Here is a 19,636-nt window from a genome sequence, read left to right on the forward strand (position 1 = left end):
GCTAGAGTCTCTATTGCCCCTGCCCTGGCAGTTGTTGGGTAGTGGCTGCACCCCCAAGGGAATGAGAGGAGGCATCAGTTTTCGGGCACTTCCAGCCTCCCCCATGCCCAGGCAAAGGGAATTCTGGCAGCTGGGGCAGCCCACGAGAGACACAGGTGCAGGCTGCTGGGGCTGAGTGCATAGCAGGAGCTGCTGTGCTGGAGACCAGAAAGAGATTCCTAGGCTCTACAGGTGCCCAGAGGAGCTGAGCAACCATCCCAGGACCTGGCCAGTTTCTGTGCTCACCTCGTTGTCTGCAAAATGCTTCCGCACTTTTTCGCCTCCACACTTTTGCACATGCTGTGCTCATTCATTCATCAAATAGTCCTCAAGACCCTACTACGCACCCACTATGAGCTAGGCTCAGGAGCAGGGCGGTGAACGGAACAGCCTGGCTTGGTCTTTCCCCTTATGGAGCTTAGAGGCTGGCTGGAGACAGACATCAGGTCATCACTGCAAAGAGATGTGAGCTCTGAAAGGAAAGAGGGAGGTTCTCTGAGAATAGAAAAACTGGATGTAAACTGAGGGCATCAAGGAGAGCTTTCCTGAGGAAGTGGCGTCTGAGCTGAGGTCTGGTGGGGGAAGAGACGCAACACAGACAGTGGAGCAGCCAGCTGCCCAGAGCTTCCCTCACGAGGCTCTCTCAGCCCCAGGAGCTCCTGGGGGAGGCCAGTCCTGTTCAGGAGACTTGGACAAGCTGAATCCCTTCATCGAGCCTCAGTTTCCTCATCTATGCAAGGGTGCAGAAGAAGCTTGGGCTTCCAGCTCTGACCTTGGCTCAAAATATCCACTGAGAAGTGGGCACAGCAGCTGTCTCAGGACTCTCGGTGACCTCTGGCCCTGTGACCCCAGAGCCTTCCTCCCGGTGCCCTCTGTGGTCAGACTGTGACCTCTGGGGCTTATCAGCCTGGCCCCTAGGGTACCCCACGGATGATGCCTGAGTTGCAAAACAATTGCCCAGTTCCCTAGAAGGCTGCTTGAGAAATGTCAGCCCTCAGGGGAAGCTGACGTGGAGTCAGCGCTTTCAGAGCTATTGCAAAAACAGCTCCATTTCTGGAGAAAGCCCAGCCTGTGCGATAGCAAGACTGGCTGCTAGACCCAGAGCTGGCAGCGGCTTGGTGTGCATCCCTGGGTAGCCTGTAACCTCACGGTATCACAGCCTATCCTTTGGGGACCTGCAAACCTTCCATGCGTGTTCATTCATTCAACAAATATTTACTGAGCACCTGCTGTGAGCCAGGCAATGTTCTAAACACTAGGGGAGACAGCAGTAAACAAAAAACAGGCAAAAGAGCAAAACCCAAAACTTAAAGGCCTGCCCTTGTGGAGCTTACATTCTGCTAAGGGAGTCCAACAACAGACAAATAAACAAACGTGTATACATAATATTGGCCGGTGATAAGTACTTTGCAGGAAAATACAGAGGGACAGAACCGCTAAATAAGACAGTGAGGTCAAGGAAGTCCTCTCCCAAGAGGTAACGTTTGAGTAAAGACCTAAAGGAAGCGAGAGAGGAAACTATGTGGATATCTGGGGAATGAGTGCACCAAGGGTATACAAAGCCAAGGGAAGAGTAAGTGCAAAGATCCCGGGGCAGGAATGCACTTGATGTGTGAGAAATGGCAAGAATGCCGGTGTGGCTGGAGTCCAGTGATGGAGATGGTGGATGCATTGCACATTGGGGTTACAAACCTGGGTGCATTTTGTCAATGTGTTTGCATATGTGTGTGTGTGTGAGAGAGAGAGAGACAGAGAGGAAGAGAGATGGACAGAGACAGAGAGAAAGGAGACACAGAGAGAGCTGGAGACTCCTAGTTTCCTTTCTTTCTTCCACCACCCCCTCCCCATCTTGGCATCATCATGATTCAGAGAGGGGAAAACACAGATGATTAAATGATTTAAACATGCAAGTAAAGTAACACCTCGGTGAGCACATTATGCAAATCTATTTAATTAACATCCTAAATGAGGTGAAGCCACCAGGGCCGAGGAGCTAATTTCCCTGGGGGCTCCAGCTCCTTTCTTGCCCTCCCTGAATGCCGGAAACTTCTGTGGGTGGAAGGAAAGGGGGTGGGCAGGGGCTCACAAGAGGGCCTGCTGCCTGCTGGTACTTGGGTGCAGGGGGGCGCTTTACCCTAGTTTACTCTCAATTAGCAGGAACAGTTACTGCCCTGTTTTGTGGAAGAGAAAACTGAGGCTTGGAGAGGGCGTGGAGATTAGAACCCAGATCTCCTTAGAGCTCTTTGCTAAAAAAATTTTCAACTTGTCCCTTGGAGAGGTTTGAGCTTTTAGAAGGGACTGCAGCTTCCTTACATCTTTAAGGCAGGAATTATCTGCAAACCTTTTCTGTAAAGGGCCAGATAGTAGGCTTTGTGGGCCAGAACCAACTGTGTCTTTGTAGTTCAAAAGCAGCCACAGATAATCTATCAATGAATAGGCATGGCTGTGTTGCAATAAAACTTTATTTACAAAAACAGGTCCCGAGGCCAATCTACAGGCTGCAGTTTGCTGATTGCTCTAAGGGATCTGACTGGATCAGAGCTTCCCCTGTGCAAAGCAGTTAACCACGGAAGGCCGTGGGACTCTAGGCAAGTCCCTCATCCCTCTGATCCTGTTTCTTCACCTGGACAATGAAGGAATGTTCTGGGTGAGGTCCAGTGATGAGAGGGGGGTGAAGCCATCCCTAGGAAGGGAGATGCTGCCCTGAACTTTGGGTGGGGTAGGCCCTGGCAAGACACCGTTTGGCTGCTATCACTTCATCGCAACTTTGTGGTGTAAAACACGCAGGGTCCTGTGGGTCAGGAAAGCAGGCATAGCACAGGGAGAGACAGTTTGTCCTGATACGTGATGTCAGCTGGGAACACTTGAAGGGTGACTCAATGGCTGGAGGCTGGAATCATCTGGAAGCATCCGCACTTGCAGGTCTGGGGACTGACACTGGCTGTCAGCTGGGAGTTCAGCTGGGCCATTGCCAGAGTACCTCTATGTGGCCTCTCTGAGGGGTCTCTCCACGTGGACTGTTTGGCTTTTCCCACAGCACGGTGGCTGGGCTCCAAGCGAGTTAGGTGGAAATGCATTTTTATGACCTAGCCATGGAAGCCACATGTTGTCACTTCCGTCACACTCTATTGTCAAGGCAGTCACAAAGGGGAAGGAACATAGAACCCCACTGCTCAAGAGAAGGAGAGTCAAGGTCACAGCGTAAGAAAACTATATGGGATGGGTGATGTGGCCAACTATGGCCAATACAACCTACCCCATGCTCATGGTGGGAGGCCCCCACGTGGAGTCTGGGCCTAAAACCTTGCTTCACTGATTCAAGGCAGCATCAGCCCTGTTACTGGGAGCCCAAGCTGTTCAGTCTCCTCCCTCCAGACCCATCCAAGCCTTTTCTGGTCAAAACCAGCCCATGCTTAATCCTGGGTCTCCTTCCAAAGTAACCCTGAGCCATTGCTGCAGTAGGACTGTATTCACAGTCAGAGTTAAGCCTTTTTGCTTACAAACAATAAGGACGGCCAGGTGCATGGTGGTTCACACCTGTAATCCCAGCATTTTGGGAGGACGATGTGGGCAGATCACGAGGTCAGGAGTTGGAGACCAGCCTGGCCAACATGGTGAAACCTCCTCTCTACTAAAAATACAAAAAATTAGCCAGGCATGGTGGCGGGCGCCTGTAATCCCAGCTACTTGGGAAGCTGAGGCAGGAAAATTGCTTGAACTTGGGAGGCGGAGGTTGCAGTGAGCCAAGACTGTGCCACTACACTCCAGCCTGGGCAACAGAGTGAGACTGTTGAAAAAAAAAAAAAAAAAAAGAAGAAGGAAACAAAAGCAAACAGCTCCCACCCACACATCAGCCCTGGTGACCCCAGCATTTGCAGTAGAGTTGGCCAAGCACATGGGGAAATGTTGAGACAAAACCAGATGGGGAATGCCTCCCAAGCCACAGGATGTGATTATGTGTGGTGGGCTGGAGGGTGGAGCTGGGGCCCTGGCACGGACCCCCAGAGCAGAGGCCTTCAGAGAGCAGCTGGGTGGAATGGGGTCCCTGCCAGAGGCTGGGGTGCACCAGGGTCACACGGCTGCCACAGATGATTGCAGAGTGGAAGGAACCACTGAGGTCAGGGTTGCTGAGGCTCTGCGGGGAGATCTGAAAGCCTGAGCAGCCCCGTCAAATTAACAATGGCTCCCTGACCTGGCTCATTCTCAAATCCACCTCCTCCACCATCTGATCCTCTCCCCAGCAATGAGAGTGAGTTGGAGGAGGACCTCTGGACTCAGAGACAGGGAGGGACTTGCTGGGGTCTCACAATAAGCCAGAGGCTGAGCTGAGACTAGAACCCAGGGCCCTGCCTCTTCCACTGAGGCGGTCCAGCAGAGGCCTCTGGGGGTTCAGAATCCCTTGTATGTAAATGGGTCTATACCGGCCACCGTGGCTCACACCTGTAATCCTAGCACTTTGGGAGGCCAAGGCGGGTAGATCACCTGAGGTCAGGAGTTCGAGACCAGCCTGGCCAAGATGGTGAAACCCCGTCTCTACTGAAAAAAAAAAAAAATTAGCCAGGTGTGGTGGCACATGCCTGTAATCCCAGCTACTTGGGAGGCTAAGGCAGGAGAATCGCTTGAACCCAGGAGGTGGAGGTTGCAATGAGCCGAGATAGCACCATTGCACTCCAGCCTGGGCAACAGTGAGACTCTGTCTCAAAAAAAAAAAAAAAAAAGAGTCTAATATTAATAATCATGCCACCTCCCACTCATGGCACTCACATGCCAGTGCTTCACTTCACACAACCCCGCAACAGCGCTAGAGGGTAGGACTCCTCTGTCATCCCCATTTCCAGAGGAGGATATGTGACTTAGAGAATGAATGGTGGAGCTGGGACAAGACCCCAAGCCTGGCACTCACGCTCAGGGGCACGTTCTGTGGGTGGGAAGCGGCCTTCCCTGAAAGTGCTGGCATGCTGGCATACTCCCAGCCCTGTTCAAGTGCTTCAAAGCTTCCTGACCCAGGCCACTGGCAACCAGAACTCCCAGGGCCCCTGGCTGAATCCGGCTATGTTGTCAGGAGTTCCTGGCAAGTGTGGAAGCAGGTAGGCCCTACAGACTTCCCAGCCCCAGCTATCCTAACAGCTGCAGCCAGGATAATTGTCCCCATTTCTTTGCGGGGGAGGGGGGGAAACAGAATCTCACTCTGACCAGGCTGGAATGCAGTGGTGCGATCTTGGCTCACTGCAACCTCCACCTCCTGGGTTCAAGCGATTCTTGTGCATCAGCCTCCAGAGTAGCTGGGATGACAGGCATGTGCCACCACGCCCGGCTAATTTTTTGTATTTTTAGTAGAGATAGGGTTTCACCATGTCGGCCAGGCTAGTCTCGAACTCCTGGCTTCAAGTGATTCACCCGCCTTGGCCTCCCAAGGTGCTGGGATTACAGGCATGAGCCACTGTGCCCGGCCAATTGTCTCCATTTTAACAGATAGGCAAACCGAGGCTCAGAGAGGAAACCAGGCAACCCTTTCCAGAGGGGTTGAGGTGAGAAGCAGAAGCTGCAGCTGGACCCTAGCTCCTTCCCCAGGGTGAGCTGGACGCATGGGAACCGTGGAGGAGCAGGCACGAGTGAGCGGCTTCCTCCCTGCAGGTCTCAGCAGATCAGACAGCCGCTGTGACTCATCCCCACATCCCATCGGCCCTCAGGCTGCCCTGGCCTGGGACTTCCTAGGCCCCGTCTCGTTGCTCAGCGGTGTGGACACCAGATCTACACTTCCTCTCCACCCAAGCCTGGGGAGACATTGTTCTTAATGAAACACAACAGATGGGTGGGGTGACCATGTCATTTATTGGCCAAACCAGAACACTTTGGAGAGCTATTAATAATGATGTGGTGATTGTTGGCATTAACCAGTTCTGGCCAAGACAAGCAGGGATGTCTGGTCTCTCTACTGAATAGACATTGCCTAACTCCAAGTACTAGACGCACCAACGTCAGTCGCTCAGGCATTGGCCACAGGTTAGGGCCAAAGTGTTCTGGGGCAGGTATATTTTTGAGGATTCCTCAAGTCAGGGGGCACCCCTAGAGGAATTCAAGTCTACATGTAGGACATACTTTGAAATGAGACTGCTGAGTTTGCATCCTGGTTCTACTACGTAAGGGCTATATGAGCTCAGACCCATTACCTAATCCCTCTGACCCTGAGTTTCCTGATCTATAGAACCAATTGACCCCTGTAGAACTGTTGGGGGATTAAAATGAGATGACGCAGGGTAAATGACCCACAATGCTGGCACAGCATATATGCTCAGTAAATAAGAGGTCATTCATATTTTGTATTAATGTTATTATTAACTATGCTGAAAAAGGCAGACCTCACACTTTCAGATATGGCCTTGCCCTGGGGTTACTCACAGTGTTGCAGGGAATGAAGGCCAGGCTAAGGGAGTGAGTGCTGGGCATGAACGACACACTGAGGGTTGTGGGGTTCAGAGATGTAGGAGAGGTTTGGGTAGGGGCATCAGGGTGGGCTTCCTGGAGGAGGTGGCCCCTGGGCAGGGTCATAGTCATGTCAAGATTAAGGTCCGGCCGGGCGCGGTGGCTCAAGCCTGTAATTCCAGCACTTTGGGAGGCTGAGACGGGTGGATCACGAGGTCAGGAGATCGAGACCATCCTGGCTAACATGGTGAAACCCCGTCTCTACTAAAAAAATACAAAAAACTAGCCAGGCGAGGTGGTGGGCGCCTGTAGTCCCAGCTACTCCGGAGGCTGAGGCAGGAGAATGGCGTAAACCCGGGAGGCAGAGCTTGCAGTGAGCTGAGATCCAGCCACTGCACTCCAGCCTGGGCAACAGAGTGAGACTCCGTCTCAAAAAAAAAAAAAGAAACACCTGTTTCTAAAGAGTTTATCATGTTCCCTTTTCTTAGTATAACTACAAACATAAAACTCACTGAAGTTCAGCTTTTTATCTTCATGACAACTTCAATGGTCTTTTTGAGATGTCAAACATCAAGCTCTTTCCCCCCAAAAGTTCATTGAGCTCGCATTAAATCTGCTTATTGTTCCACCCAGGCGAGGAACAGAAGCCCTAGAACTTGCCCAAGCATGAATGGAGGATGGAAGAGGAGGCTTGGAGCAGGGTGGTGACCAGGGGAACCCTAGTATGCAGGGCAGCCTGACCTGGGGGTGGAGGGGAGGGCCTGAGCCCAGAGCCAGGGCCGCTGCTGCCTCTGGGCCTCTTGAGTCTGGCTCCGAGCCTGTCAGCTTTGGTTCTTCCTCAGTGGGGACCACCTTTCTGTTTTCTACGGACATAGCTGGACACAGCGGTCCTCCGAACATGCTCCCTCCAGAACCTACCTAGCATCTCTGATTCCCAAAGCCAAATCCTGGGAGAAAAGAATCTTATTGGCTACCTTCAGTCACGTGTCTATCGCCGCACCCAGTCAGCCTACAACCAGTGGCCGGTGGCACGGTAGAAACAGAACTGATGGATGGAGGTTGTTGGACATTTACTATGGGTAGGTAATACTTTGACATGTAGAAAAGGGAGAAGGCTTTTTTCCAGGAGGAGCGTACAGCATGGGCAAAGGCTTTGGCAGCGGGGAATTGGGTGCTTAGTGTGGAGAACACTGAGTGGCTAAGTTCCTATTAGCCTTCCTGTGGCTGCTTGAAGGGCAGCTCTTTTAGCCACATTCCTGCCCCTGTGCCTGGAGCCACAGACACGGCCTAGAGAGCGCAGTCCAGTGAATCAGCACCAGAACCCGAGCTAAAACTCCCACCTCCTTTTTCCCAGCCCAGGCTTGAGTGTCTAAGGCGTAGGAGGGAGTAGGGGGAGAGGAACAGGGAGAATGAAATCAAGAAATAACAGGCTTCACAGGAGCGGTAACGACATTTTAACTTGAAAATTGCAAGGAGATGGGAGCTGCGGAGGTGTATGCAAATTTCATGTAGATGAGATGCAAACGAGCCTGCCTGCTCCTGCCTGGCGCACCTGGATGTGGCTCAGTGACAAATCCTAACGGGCACTGTGTGGCTGTGTGATTGATTAGCAAGGCCAGCTGGGATGACAACTGCACTCCTGGGAGCTGGGGGAGAGTTGAGACTCTTGTTTCTAGGCAGACCTGAACCCTCTCTGATAGGGGACCCTGAGGTGTGGCTCTAAATTTACTTCAAGGACAGCAAATTTAGGGCACATCTACTACTTATATCCCTGCTGGCACCCATGGCAGACATCATTAATCAACCATAGAATTCTTCCTTACTGAGCCAATCAGGTGCTGGAGGCAGCCCCTACTAATCGAAAAGATCTGGCATTCATCCATTCCTTCAATTCATCTGACAAACTTTGTGAAGTTTCTTCCCTGTGCAAAGCATACATTGAACAGGTAGACTCAATTTCTGCTCTCATGAAACTCACAGTTTAGTAGGGTATATAAGCATTAAATAAAATATTGCAAAATGACAATTGAGATACATGCTATGAAGAAGAAGTACCTGGTTTTTAACAAAAGAGGATTTTGACCACTTCAGAGTGGTCAGGAAAGGCTGAACCTCTTGCTGGTATCTGAAGGATAAGGAGGGCTTAGCTAGTTGAAAAGGTTGAAGCCTTGAGATGAGAAAGAGCTTGTAGCAGACACTGTCAGTGCTACACCCAGATACCCTTAATATACAGAATATGTAAAGAATCTCTGCTACAACAACAAAAAAATACAACCCAATTACCAAATAGGTAAAGAACTTGAATAGTTATTTCTCCAAAGAAGTTGTACAGATGGCCAACAAGCACATGAAAAGATACATCACCAGTCTATAGGGAAATGCAAATCAAAATCACACTAAGGAATGTTGTGCTTCCCTCCTCTGGCTTCTCTGTGTGTGTGTGTCTGTGTGTTTTAAACAACTTATGTTGAGATATAGCCAATTCACCATGCAATTCACTCATTTAAAGTGTACAATTCAATAGTTTTTAGTATATTCACTGATGTGTATAACCACCACAGTCAATTTTGGAACATTTTTATCATCTCGAAAAGAAATCCTGTATCCTCGAGGGATCACTGCCGTATCTCCCACCTCCCCTATCCCCAGCCCTAAGTGACCACTAATCTACTTTCTCTGTATATAGATTTACCTATTCTGGACATTTCTATAAATGGAGACATATAATATGTAGTCTCTTATGACTAACTTCTTTCATTTAGCATAATGTTTACAAAGTCATCTATGTTATTACATGTATCAGCACTTCTTTCCTTTAAACACTTTTTATTGTGGTAAAATATATATAACATTTACCATTTTGTTTTTAAGTGCACAATTCAGTGACATTAATTACATTTACAATGTACACCCATCACCACTATCTCTTTCCAAAAGTTTTTCATCACTCCAAACAGAAACTCCCTACCCATTAGGCAATAACTCCCCATTCCCACCACCTCTCAGCCACTGGTAACCTCTTATCTACTTTATGTCTCTATGAATTTGCCTATTCTAGATATTTCACATAATGGACTCATACATATTGGTCCTTTTGTGTCTGGCATATTTCACTTAGCATAATCTTTTCAAGGTGCATCCATGTTGTAGCGTGTATCAGAACTTCATTCCGTTTTATGTGGCAGGATAATATTCCATTGTATGTGTGTGCGTGTGTATATATATATAAAACAAAATGTGATTATATAAAACAAGTGGGATTATGTGTGTATTTTGTTTATTCATTCATCTGTTAATGGACACTTGGGTTATTTCCATGTTTGAGCTATTGTGAATAAAGCTGCAATAAACACTGGCATACAAGTATCTCTTTGAGTTTCTGTTTTCAAACGTTTTGGGTGTATAACTAGGAATGGAATTGCTAGGTCATTCTATGTTTAACTTTTTGAGGAACTTCCAAACTGTTTTACACAGCAGCTGCACTGTTTTACATTCCCACTAACAATGTATAAGGGTTCTAATTTCTTCATGTTCTTGCCAACATTTGTTATTTTCTGCATTTAAAAAATTATAGCCACCTTGTAGCTATGAGATGGTATCTCATTGTGATTTTGATTTGTATTTCCCTGTTGACTGGTGATGTATCTTTTCATGTGCTTGTTGGCCATCTGTACATCTTCTTTGGAGAAATAAGTATTCAAGTTCTTTACCTACTTGGTAATTGGGTTGTATTTTTTTGTTGTTGTAGTATAAATTTTTCACATATTCTGTATATTAAACTCTTATCAAATAGACAATTTGCAAATATTTTCTCCCATTCTCTATGTTGCCTTTTCACTTTCTTGATAATTTCCTTTTATGCACTAAATATTTTCATTTTGATAAAGTCTAATTTATCCATTTTTATTTATCCATTTTTATTTATCCATTTTGATCATACTTTTGGTGTCATATCTAAGTATTTATTGGCAAATCCAAGCTCATTAAGATTTACCCCTATGTTTTTTTCTACGATTTTTTTTTTTTTTTTCTGAGACGGAGTCTCGCTCTGTTGCCCAGGCTGGAGTGCAGTGGTGCGATCTCCGCTCACTGCAAGCTCCACCTCCTGGGTTCACGCCATTCTCCTGCCTCAGCCTCCCGAGTAGCTGCGACTACAGGCGCCCACCACCATGCCCAGCTAATTTTTTTGTTTTGATTTGTTTTGTATTTTTAGTAGAGACGGGGTTTCACCGTGTTATCCAGGATGGTCTCGATCTCCTGCCCTCGTGATCCACCCACTTCGGCCTCCCAAAGTGCTGGGATTACAGGCATGAGCCACTGCACCTGGCTTTTTCTGTGAGTTTTATAGTTTTAGTTCTTATATTTAAGTTGTTGATCTATTTTTAGTAATCTTTTTTATATGGTGTGAAGCACGGGTCCAACTTTATTCTTTTACATTTGGAAATCCAGTTGTCTCAGCTTAATTTGTTGAAGAGACTATTTTTTCTCCATTGAATGGACTTGGGATCCTTGCCAAAAATCAATTGGCCATAGATGCACGGTATTATTTTGGAATTCAAAATTCTATTCCTTTGTCCATACATTTATCTTTATGGCAGTACCACACTGTTTTGATTACTATACCTTTGCAGTAAGTTTTGAAATTGAAAACTGAGTCCTCCAACTTTGACCTTCTTTTGCAAGATGTTTTGGCCATTTGGGGCTTATTGCAATCTGTTTTAAATTTGAGAATTGATTTTTTATTTCTGGACAAAAAATCAGTTGGAATTTTGATAGGATTACGTTGAACCTATATATTGCTTTGAGTGGTATTGACATCTTAACAACCCTATCCATGAATATAGTGTGTCTTTCCATTTATTTAGGTCTTCTTTAATTTCTTTCAGTAATGTTTTGTAAGTTTCCGTGTATAAATCTTTCATCTCCTTGGTTAAATTTATTACTGGGTATTTTATTCTTTTAGTGCTATTGTAAATGAAATTTTGCTTTCTTAATTTCTTTTTTGAATTATTTGTTTCTGGTATATAAAAACACAACTGATTTTTTGTGTGTTGATCTTGTCACCTGAAATTTTGCTGAATTTATTAGCTGTAGTAGCTTTCGTGTGGATTGTTTGGGATTTTTGAGATATAAAATAATGAGATCTGATCTTTTAAATATATAAATAGTTTTACTTCTGCTTTTCCATTTGGATGCCTTTTTTCCCTTTTTCTTGTCTAATTGTGCTGGCTAGAACTTACAGTAAAATACTGAATAGCAGTGCTGCAAGTGGGTATTCTTGTCTTCCTCCTGACCTCAGAGAGAAAGCTTTTAGTCTTTCACCATTGAGTTTGATGTTCATTGTGGGTTTTTCACAAATGCCTTTTATCATGTTGAGTAAGTTCACTTTTATTCCTATTTTCTGAGTATTTTATCATGAAAAGCTATTGCATCGATTGAGATGGTCATGTGGTTTATTTTCCTTTATTCCATTAATTTGGCATATTACACTGATTGATTTTCTTATGTTTAGCTATCTTTGCACTTCTAGAATAAATCCCACTTGGTCATGCTGTATAATCCTTTTAAGATGCTGTCATGTTTGGTTTGCTAGCATTTTGTTGAAGATTTTTGCATTTATATTCATAAGGTATATGCATAAGGTTAGTAATTTTCTTTGTTATGTCCATATTTGGCTTTGATATCAGGACAACAGTGGCTTCATAAAATGTTAAGAAGTGACTCCATTCCTTTTTAATAGCTAAATAATATTTTATTATGTGTATATACCATATTTTAAAAATCCATTCAATAGCTAATCAACATTTGGGTTGCTTCTACTTTTTGACTATCAGGAATAATTCTCAATAAACATTCATGTATAAATTTTTGTGTGGATATGTTTTCATTTCTCTTGGGTATATACCTAGTAATGGAATTGTTTGGTCATATGATGACTTGATGTTTAACAGTTTGAGGAACTGGCAAACTGCTTGCCAAAGTAGTTGCACCATTTTACATTGCCACCAGCAGGGTGTGAGAGTTCTGATTTCTCCACATCTTCACCAACACTTGTTATATGTCTTTTTATTATAGCCATCTTTGTGGATGTGAAACAACATCTCCTTGTGGTTTTGATTTGCATTTCCCTGATGGCCAGTAATGTTGAATATCTTGTCATGTGCTTATTGGCCATCTGTGCATCTTCTTTGGAGAAAAGCCTATTCGGGTCCTCTGTCCAGTTTAAAATTTATTAGTAGTAGTAGTAATATTTAGTTGTGAGAGCTTTTTACATATTATTGGTGCAGAATATTATCTTTTATGGGCCCATACTTGCAACTTTCTTCCAAGGTCTGCCCTGGAACTATCACACTCTGCTTTGTGCCACATGATTCTGCAGAAAGCCTGAAGTGCCTTGGAGGTGTAAAATATCCTCCAGAGTTCCCCCAGGCAGTCAGGCAGAGGCTGGGACTTGGTCTGAAATTGCACCTTGACTTCCCTCCCTTCCCCATTCTGCTTCCCTTCCTGGTTTCTCTTGTGATCGCCTCTTCAATGAATCACCTGTACCTGAATCCTCACCCCAAGGTCCACTTCTGGGGAACTTGACCTCAGAAAAAGCTTGGAATGGCTGAGGAACTGAAAGCAAGTTATTGTTTCTGGGACTCAGAAGACATGGAGATTGAGATGAAGCTGAAGTGGAGGGTAGAGGCTGACGACACAGGCTTTGTAGATCACAGGAAGGTTGGGTTTTCTATCTGGAGAGCTATGGGGTGCTACTGTTCAGGGTTAAGCAGGGCTGACATTATTTTACATTTTGAAAGACGCCCCAGTTTCTGGGTGGAGAACAGATAAAGGGGATCCAAGTGACTGCAGGAAGACCACTGAGGACCCTGTTATAGTTGTCTGGGGCTAGAGGATGGAGGCTGGGATGAGGGTGAGGACGATGGAGGGAGAGAGAAGTAGAAGATATCAGAGAGATCAGGAGAGTGAATTTAGGAGTTAAGGGGAGGTTTGAGGACAACTTGCAAGTTTCCAGCCTGGGTGCCTGGATGGATGGTCAGTGCACATAGAGGGAAGCAGGATTGGGAAGGCAGGTCAGAGGTTCCACATACAAAACAACACCAATTTTCCTTCCCTGGTCTGACCGAATCCCTCCATTTCACAGATGGGGAAAGGAGGTCCTAAGGAAGAACATGGCTACCCCGAGTTCCCCAGCATGCCTCAGGCAGAAGGCAATGGGACTCCCGGAGTCCTGCTGCCTATCCAGAGCACTAGCTCTGCAGGGGACTCTCTGGCCTCAGAGCGCTATTTTCAGCTGGGGTTTGGGACCAGGCAAATCTGTCCTGGGCTGGAGGCCAATTCACAGCCCCTGGAGAACAGGACGTCTCTGCTTTATGGGGTCAGACTGTATTCTGACCCCAGCCAGCCACCCTGTCTGGATCTAAAGTGGGTGTGACAGCCACCCTGTCTGTGTCACAAGGGTGTGAGGGGCCTACCTCAGAGTGGCTGACAAAGCACAGAGTCATCCACAATCCTGGATTTGGCATTGATCCAGAACCAGGCTGAGACCCTGTACTTTCCCCTTCTTGGCCCCTTTCCTGGCTGTGTGACCTTGGGCAAGTCATTACCCCTCTCCAGGCTTTAGTCTTCCCATCTGTAAAATGGGGCCATCTCAGAGTATGACCTCTGTGACTGAAAGGGTTGTAGTAAACATCAGATGGGAAATAGATGGACAAAAAAGTATTTTGCAAACTGTTCAAGTGCCTAGACTTCTGCTTGGGCTCAGTCCTATGTCTGCCCCACATCACTGCCCAGCAGTGAAAAGTCTTTTCAAAGCTTTGTTCCTTCACAAGATGGCTACTCCTCTGGAAAAGAAGAAGGCTTGGTGCAGAACACAAGGATCCAGAGATCTTATTTTCCTGACGCAGCAGGCTTGACAAATCCCGTGAACAGATGGGAAAACTGAGGGGCACCTGTCTATTCACAGGCACTAGGCTGTTAATCCTGGATTCAAAAGCGGGGCTCTCCAAGATGAGAAAGATCCTCACCCATCCAATGCCTCCATTGGAAAGATGGGGTAAACTGAGCACCCGAGAGAGGAAGCAACCTGCCTCGGGTGACCAGGCCATCAGCAACAGGGAAGAGTGGCACCTGAAGTGCCTGACTTCCAGGCTGTGCTCCTCCTTCTGCCTCTTGCCTACCAGCCCCTCGAGCTTGAAAAAAGTGTTCCCATCACAGTGGGATGTACACAGTCACATCACTAGCTGACTTGGGGTTCCTTGAAAGCCCATCTTCTTCCACCAGAGCAGGCTTCAAACTTTGTTTAAAAATCCCATGGAGGGGCCCTGTGGCCTCTGCCTCCTCAGAGCAGCCTCTCAGGGGCCGAGGCTTTGCTGATTCAAAGCTATGTCATCACTCACAGGGAATCTCTTGGTGGGGGGGGGGGGGCATGCCATGCCTCTACTGTGGGCAGGCTTGGGCAAAGCCAATAAACTAGGCCCAGGGCAAGTCCAGCTCTGCCCCTCATGGTGGCACTGGGCAAGGTACCTCCAAACCTCTCTGAGTTTCAGCTTCATTCTCAGTAAAATAGGGTGGAATCACTCCTCGCAATGTTGTAAAAAAAAAAAAATCAACAAGTCCTGTAAAGTTTTTAAAGGATTTAGCTCAAAGCTAGGCACAAAGAAAATGCAAAAGAAGCATTAGCTGTTATTATTTGTTGTTTTTATACATTGTTACTCATTATGGTATTTCATTTCTGCATTCCCTTCTTCCCCAGGGGATGCGGTGAGGGGAGAGATTGTTGGGGTACAGTTCTTTTTGGGGATAGAAGGATGCACAAGGTAGCCTTGGGGACTCCTCCTGCCCAAGGATTCTTAGATTACCTATGTCCCCTTTGCCCCCTTCCTTCTAGCAGTAGCTGTGGTCTCTCACAAGTCAGTTTCCATCCCATCACCCCAGGTTCCATGGCTCCCTGTCTGTGGTCCCCACTGGCTGGATGCTGTTGCTATGGCAACCGCATTTTAAGAGCCTTCGGACCTCTCTGAGGTGACAGGCATTGATGGAGACGGGCTAATCCCACACCTCATGCATCCTTGGGCCTGTCTGGATGGAAGGCAGGGAGTGAAATGCAAGAATCAAAACTGGCTTTGGGTGGGGGGCTCAGGCCCCAGCCCTGGGTGTTCCCCCAAACGCACCCCCACTTTGCTGAGTCACACAGGAAGAGCACTTGGCTACAAACGCAGATTCCAGCCACCTGCTGGCCCCAAGACTCTATTTTAACTCTTCTGTAGGAAGCCCTAGCAAGCCTTTTGACCGGCTCTGCTCACGACTCTGAGGCAGGCAGGCCCTAGACCACGCCTGGGGAAATCTTCAGTCTCGGAAGATTCCTGAAGCCATTTTAAGTATTGAGTGTGCGACTCTTGGCTGAGACAGATCCTGAGAAGCCCTAGTTGTCCTCCTATGCCTGGCCCAGGCCTGCCTCTCTCCCCTTCACAACCTCATTGTGGGGGACCTGTGCCCACCAGCCTCTTTCTGGAGCCAGGAAAATTCAGAGCTAGGTGACCAAGAGGCCACTTCAGTAATGCATCCTACTGCAGAGGCAAGGCAAACACTTTCAGCTTAATGACACTCCAGGGAGGCACTGGCAGGGGCCACTTGGGGCAGTATGAAGGATGGGGCTTCTGGATGCCCCATCTAAGATCCAACAGATAGGACCCTTCTCACGGTCCCCAACCACCAGGACCCAGTCACCCACAGAGCCCCAATGGCACTGGATCACAGAGGCTGAGCCTAGAGAGGTGGACGTTGGGCAGGGAAGGGGACAGAAGACATTGAGTCCAGGGAGGCTTGGTGGGGAGATGAGAGAGAGAGGGGACCTTGAGGGTGGAAAGGATTCTCTCTGGAGGACAAGGACAAGATTCCACAGGGTTCCTTGAACTTGAGAATGAAGGTCCATGCCTATCGAAGGGGCCTTGTGAGACAGGGAGCACAGAAGACATGTCCTTCCCTTCTGAGCACAGGAACTGGCCTCCGGCTCCATGAGGCAATTCTCTTTGCCAAGGCCAGTGGAGCTGGCTGTGCATGCCGTCTGCAAGTGCCAACTCCTGAGGGTTGGCAGATAAATGCCCTGGATGCCTCACCCCTCAGGGGGTGTTCGAGGATTCCATGCTGTCTTTCAGAGATCTCCAGCAAGATCTAGCTCCAGTTGCCAACATGGAAATTTGTTTGAGGGTGGGGCACAGTGGCTCATACCTATAATCCCAGCACTTCGGGAAGCTGAGTCCACAGGATCGATCGAGCTTGAGATCAGCCTGCCTGGGCAACATAGCGAGACCCCATGTCTACAAAAAAATTAATAAATAATAAGCTGAGCATGGTGGTGCATGCCTGTAGTACCAGCTACTCAGGAGGCTGAGGTGGGAAGATCGGTTGAACCCAGGAATTTGAGGCTATGATTGTACCACCACACTCCAGCCTGGACACCAGAGTGAGACCTTGTCCCTGGGTGGGGAGGTGGAGCAGGGGGAGGCAATCCCAGCACTTTGGCAGGCCAAGGCAGGAGGACTACTTGAGCCCAGGAGTTTGAGACAAGCCTGGGCAATGTAGTGAGTCCTCATCTCTAAAAATAAAATACAATGAATTTTAAAATTAAAAAAAAAAAGAAAATTTGCTTGACGTCTTCTTTATTCCCTTTGCAGACTTACCTCCTACTCCCCCAGCTGAGGTTCCTGGATCAGCACCAAACACACTGATCCTTAAATCCTCATCTCAGGGTACATTTTCCTGGAATCCAAGACAAGGAACCACTCCCGAATCTCCCCAAACATTCTGTATGAGGGCAACGCTGGACTTCGTGGCCGAGAGGAGAGCTGTGTATGTTCCTGAGCTACAGGTGGGTGTCTGCCTGCCTGCCAGGGAGACCTCTGGAGGGGTCTGTGCCAACAGTTCTTTCCACAATGAGAGCCTGGAGGGATGGAGCCAATCACATGCTTTATTGCGCCCTGGTTCTGACGCCCACTCTCGCTACTCTGCATGGGTGAGGATTGGGTCTTCCAGGAGTTTTCTGGAGCCAGAGGCAGGTCGACAGTTCTCACCGTCCCAGCAGAGGCAGAATGTAAAACCAGTGCTCCATGGCGACGTCTCACTGGGACTGACCAGAGCTCCCAGCTACCCCTCCAGCTGGGCCCTGTCCCAGTGCTCCCGGAGGCTGGTGCCACTGAAGAGGGCTCTCAGCTAGAGGGAGGCAAGGGGACTTGTCTGGGGTGAGTCCTCAAGGGATGTCTGCGAGTCTGTCCCCTCTGAGGAGAAGCTGCCCCCAGTGGGGCGAGGGACCTGGCTCTGCCTTGGGGGCTGCTGCCAGAAGAAAGTGGTGGCAAGCGAATGCTCGTGGGCAGGGTCAGGGAGCTCGTGGGCGCCTTTGCCGTCTTCAGCCTCTGCAGCCCGGCCAGCTTCCTGGGGTGGAAAGCCTGCCTGGAAAGTTCTGTTCTGTTCCCCTCTGGGGGCCCCAGGAAGCCAACAGGACTTTGGCAAACGGTCCATGCCCAGTGAGTCTAGTGGGGGCTGGTCCCACCTCCCCTTAGAAGCGACCTCTACACTCAGACCCTGGCCCTTGGCCGCCGCCCCTCTTCGTTCTGGTCGCACTGAGTGAGCAGTGGGAGTCTCTGGGCAAGAGCAGTGGGTCAGTGCCTTCTCCAGGAGTATCCGGATCTCCTCATGCCTGATCCCGGCCTCCTCCCAGAGCTCCTGGCCCAGGCCCACCCGGCTCAGGGAGGCCACCTGCAGCCCCACGGCTGCGAGCTTCTCAGCAGGGAACTCAGATGCCAGTCGCTGCAGGTAGCGGTGGAGGCGGCGCTGGTCCCCAGGACTGACCCTTGAGGCCTTGTCCAGCCTGAGCTGGGCCATCAGGTCCTGACAGTCCATGTGGAACCAGGTCATCTGGGGGACAAGAAGAGAGGGAGGTGGGGACTCAGGCTAGAAGTGGGACCGTGGAGGACTGAATTAATACGTGCCCCATGCCAGGGCCTCGCTCGGCTTGGCCATGATCTTCTCCACTGACCATGATGATCCTGGTTTCCCTCTCTTCCCTGGGGTTCACACACCTGCCATCTGGAAACAGCCCCCAAGCACCCTGAGGATCATCAGACACTTTTTTTTTTTTTTTTTTTTTTTGAGATGGAGTCTTGTTCCATCACCCAGGCTGGAGTGCAGTGGCGTGATCTTGGCTCACTGCAAGCTCTGCTTCCTGGGTTCAAACAATTCTCTTGTCTCAGCCTCCTGAGTAGCTGAGGCTATAGGCACCTGCTGCCATGCCCAGATAATTTTTGTATTTTTAGTAGAGATGGTGTTTCACCTTGTTGGTCAGGCTGGTCTCGAACTCCTGACCTCAGGTGATCCATCCGCCTTGGCCTCCCAAAGTGCTGGGATTATACGTATGAGCCACTGTGCCCGGCCCATCAGACACATTCTAATAGACCTACGGGCCAGCAGGCACTTAGCTCTCTCTGGGGCTCAGTTTCTTCTTCTGTAAAATGGAAGTTGCAGTAGATGATCATGAAAAGCCTTTTGAGAGGTGAAATTCCTATCCATGGTTGTATTAACCCCTGTGAGTGCTGTGAGGGAGAGTCTAGCTAATGTTTATTGAGCGCTGACTGTGTGCCAGGTTGTGTGTGTCTCAGGCAGGATCGCACTGAACTGCACCAGCAGCCCATTTCACAGAGAAGAAAACTGAGGCTCAGAGAAGTGAACTCACTTACCCTAGGTCACACAGCAAGTCAGGGAGGAGCTAGGATTCCCAGATCTGTCCTCCAAGCACCTCAGTGGGCAGAAGGAGAAACGGGCCAGGCAGGGGTATGCCCTCACCATCACACCTCGAGACTGTCAGCCACACCAGGCCCGGAGGCCCCCTCCCTCCAGCCGAGCCTCTGCCCCATTTTGTGATTCTGTCTGTCCCCGCTTCCCCCACAAAATGTCTGCAGACTGCAAAGAAGCCAACACATTCCCAGCAGCTCGTGAAAAACATAATCTTTCTCTCCATTAATTTAGAACCCGACAGCGAGCTGTTAGGCTGTAGGGATTGGAGAACCATTTTCTCCGAAGAGACCATCTTTCCACGGATTAAGGGAACTTGTCTTTAGATAAATGGCTTCATATTCGTGCAAGCACACGGAGCTCATGGCCAGGAAAGAGCTCCATAAAT

At 48.5% G+C, this 19,636-nt stretch overlaps 1 protein-coding gene across 3 annotated transcripts in view; it reads right to left on the minus strand.

The window, feature by feature from the left end:
• Nucleotides 1-456: 456 nt before the first annotated feature.
• The window catches only part of KIAA1755 (KIAA1755 ortholog), a 63,650-nt gene continuing 44,470 nt past the window's right edge, over nucleotides 457-19,636 (minus strand). The window contains exon 14 of one of the 3 annotated variants that reach the window (XM_017859124.1): nucleotides 457-511. In XM_017859124.1, coding sequence (XP_017714613.1) covers nucleotides 482-511 — 30 coding nt within the window. In that variant the 3' untranslated portion in view covers nucleotides 457-481. Of the gene's footprint in view, nucleotides 512-15,151; nucleotides 18,376-19,636 lie in introns of those variants that run through there. The other 2 variants (XM_017859121.1, XM_017859122.1) reach the window with 2 other exon arrangements.

This window comes from Rhinopithecus bieti, unplaced genomic scaffold (genome assembly GCF_001698545.2).
Source record: "Rhinopithecus bieti isolate Rb0 unplaced genomic scaffold, ASM169854v2 scaffold_38981, whole genome shotgun sequence".
In the NCBI taxonomy this organism is placed as follows: domain Eukaryota; kingdom Metazoa; phylum Chordata; class Mammalia; order Primates; family Cercopithecidae; genus Rhinopithecus; species Rhinopithecus bieti.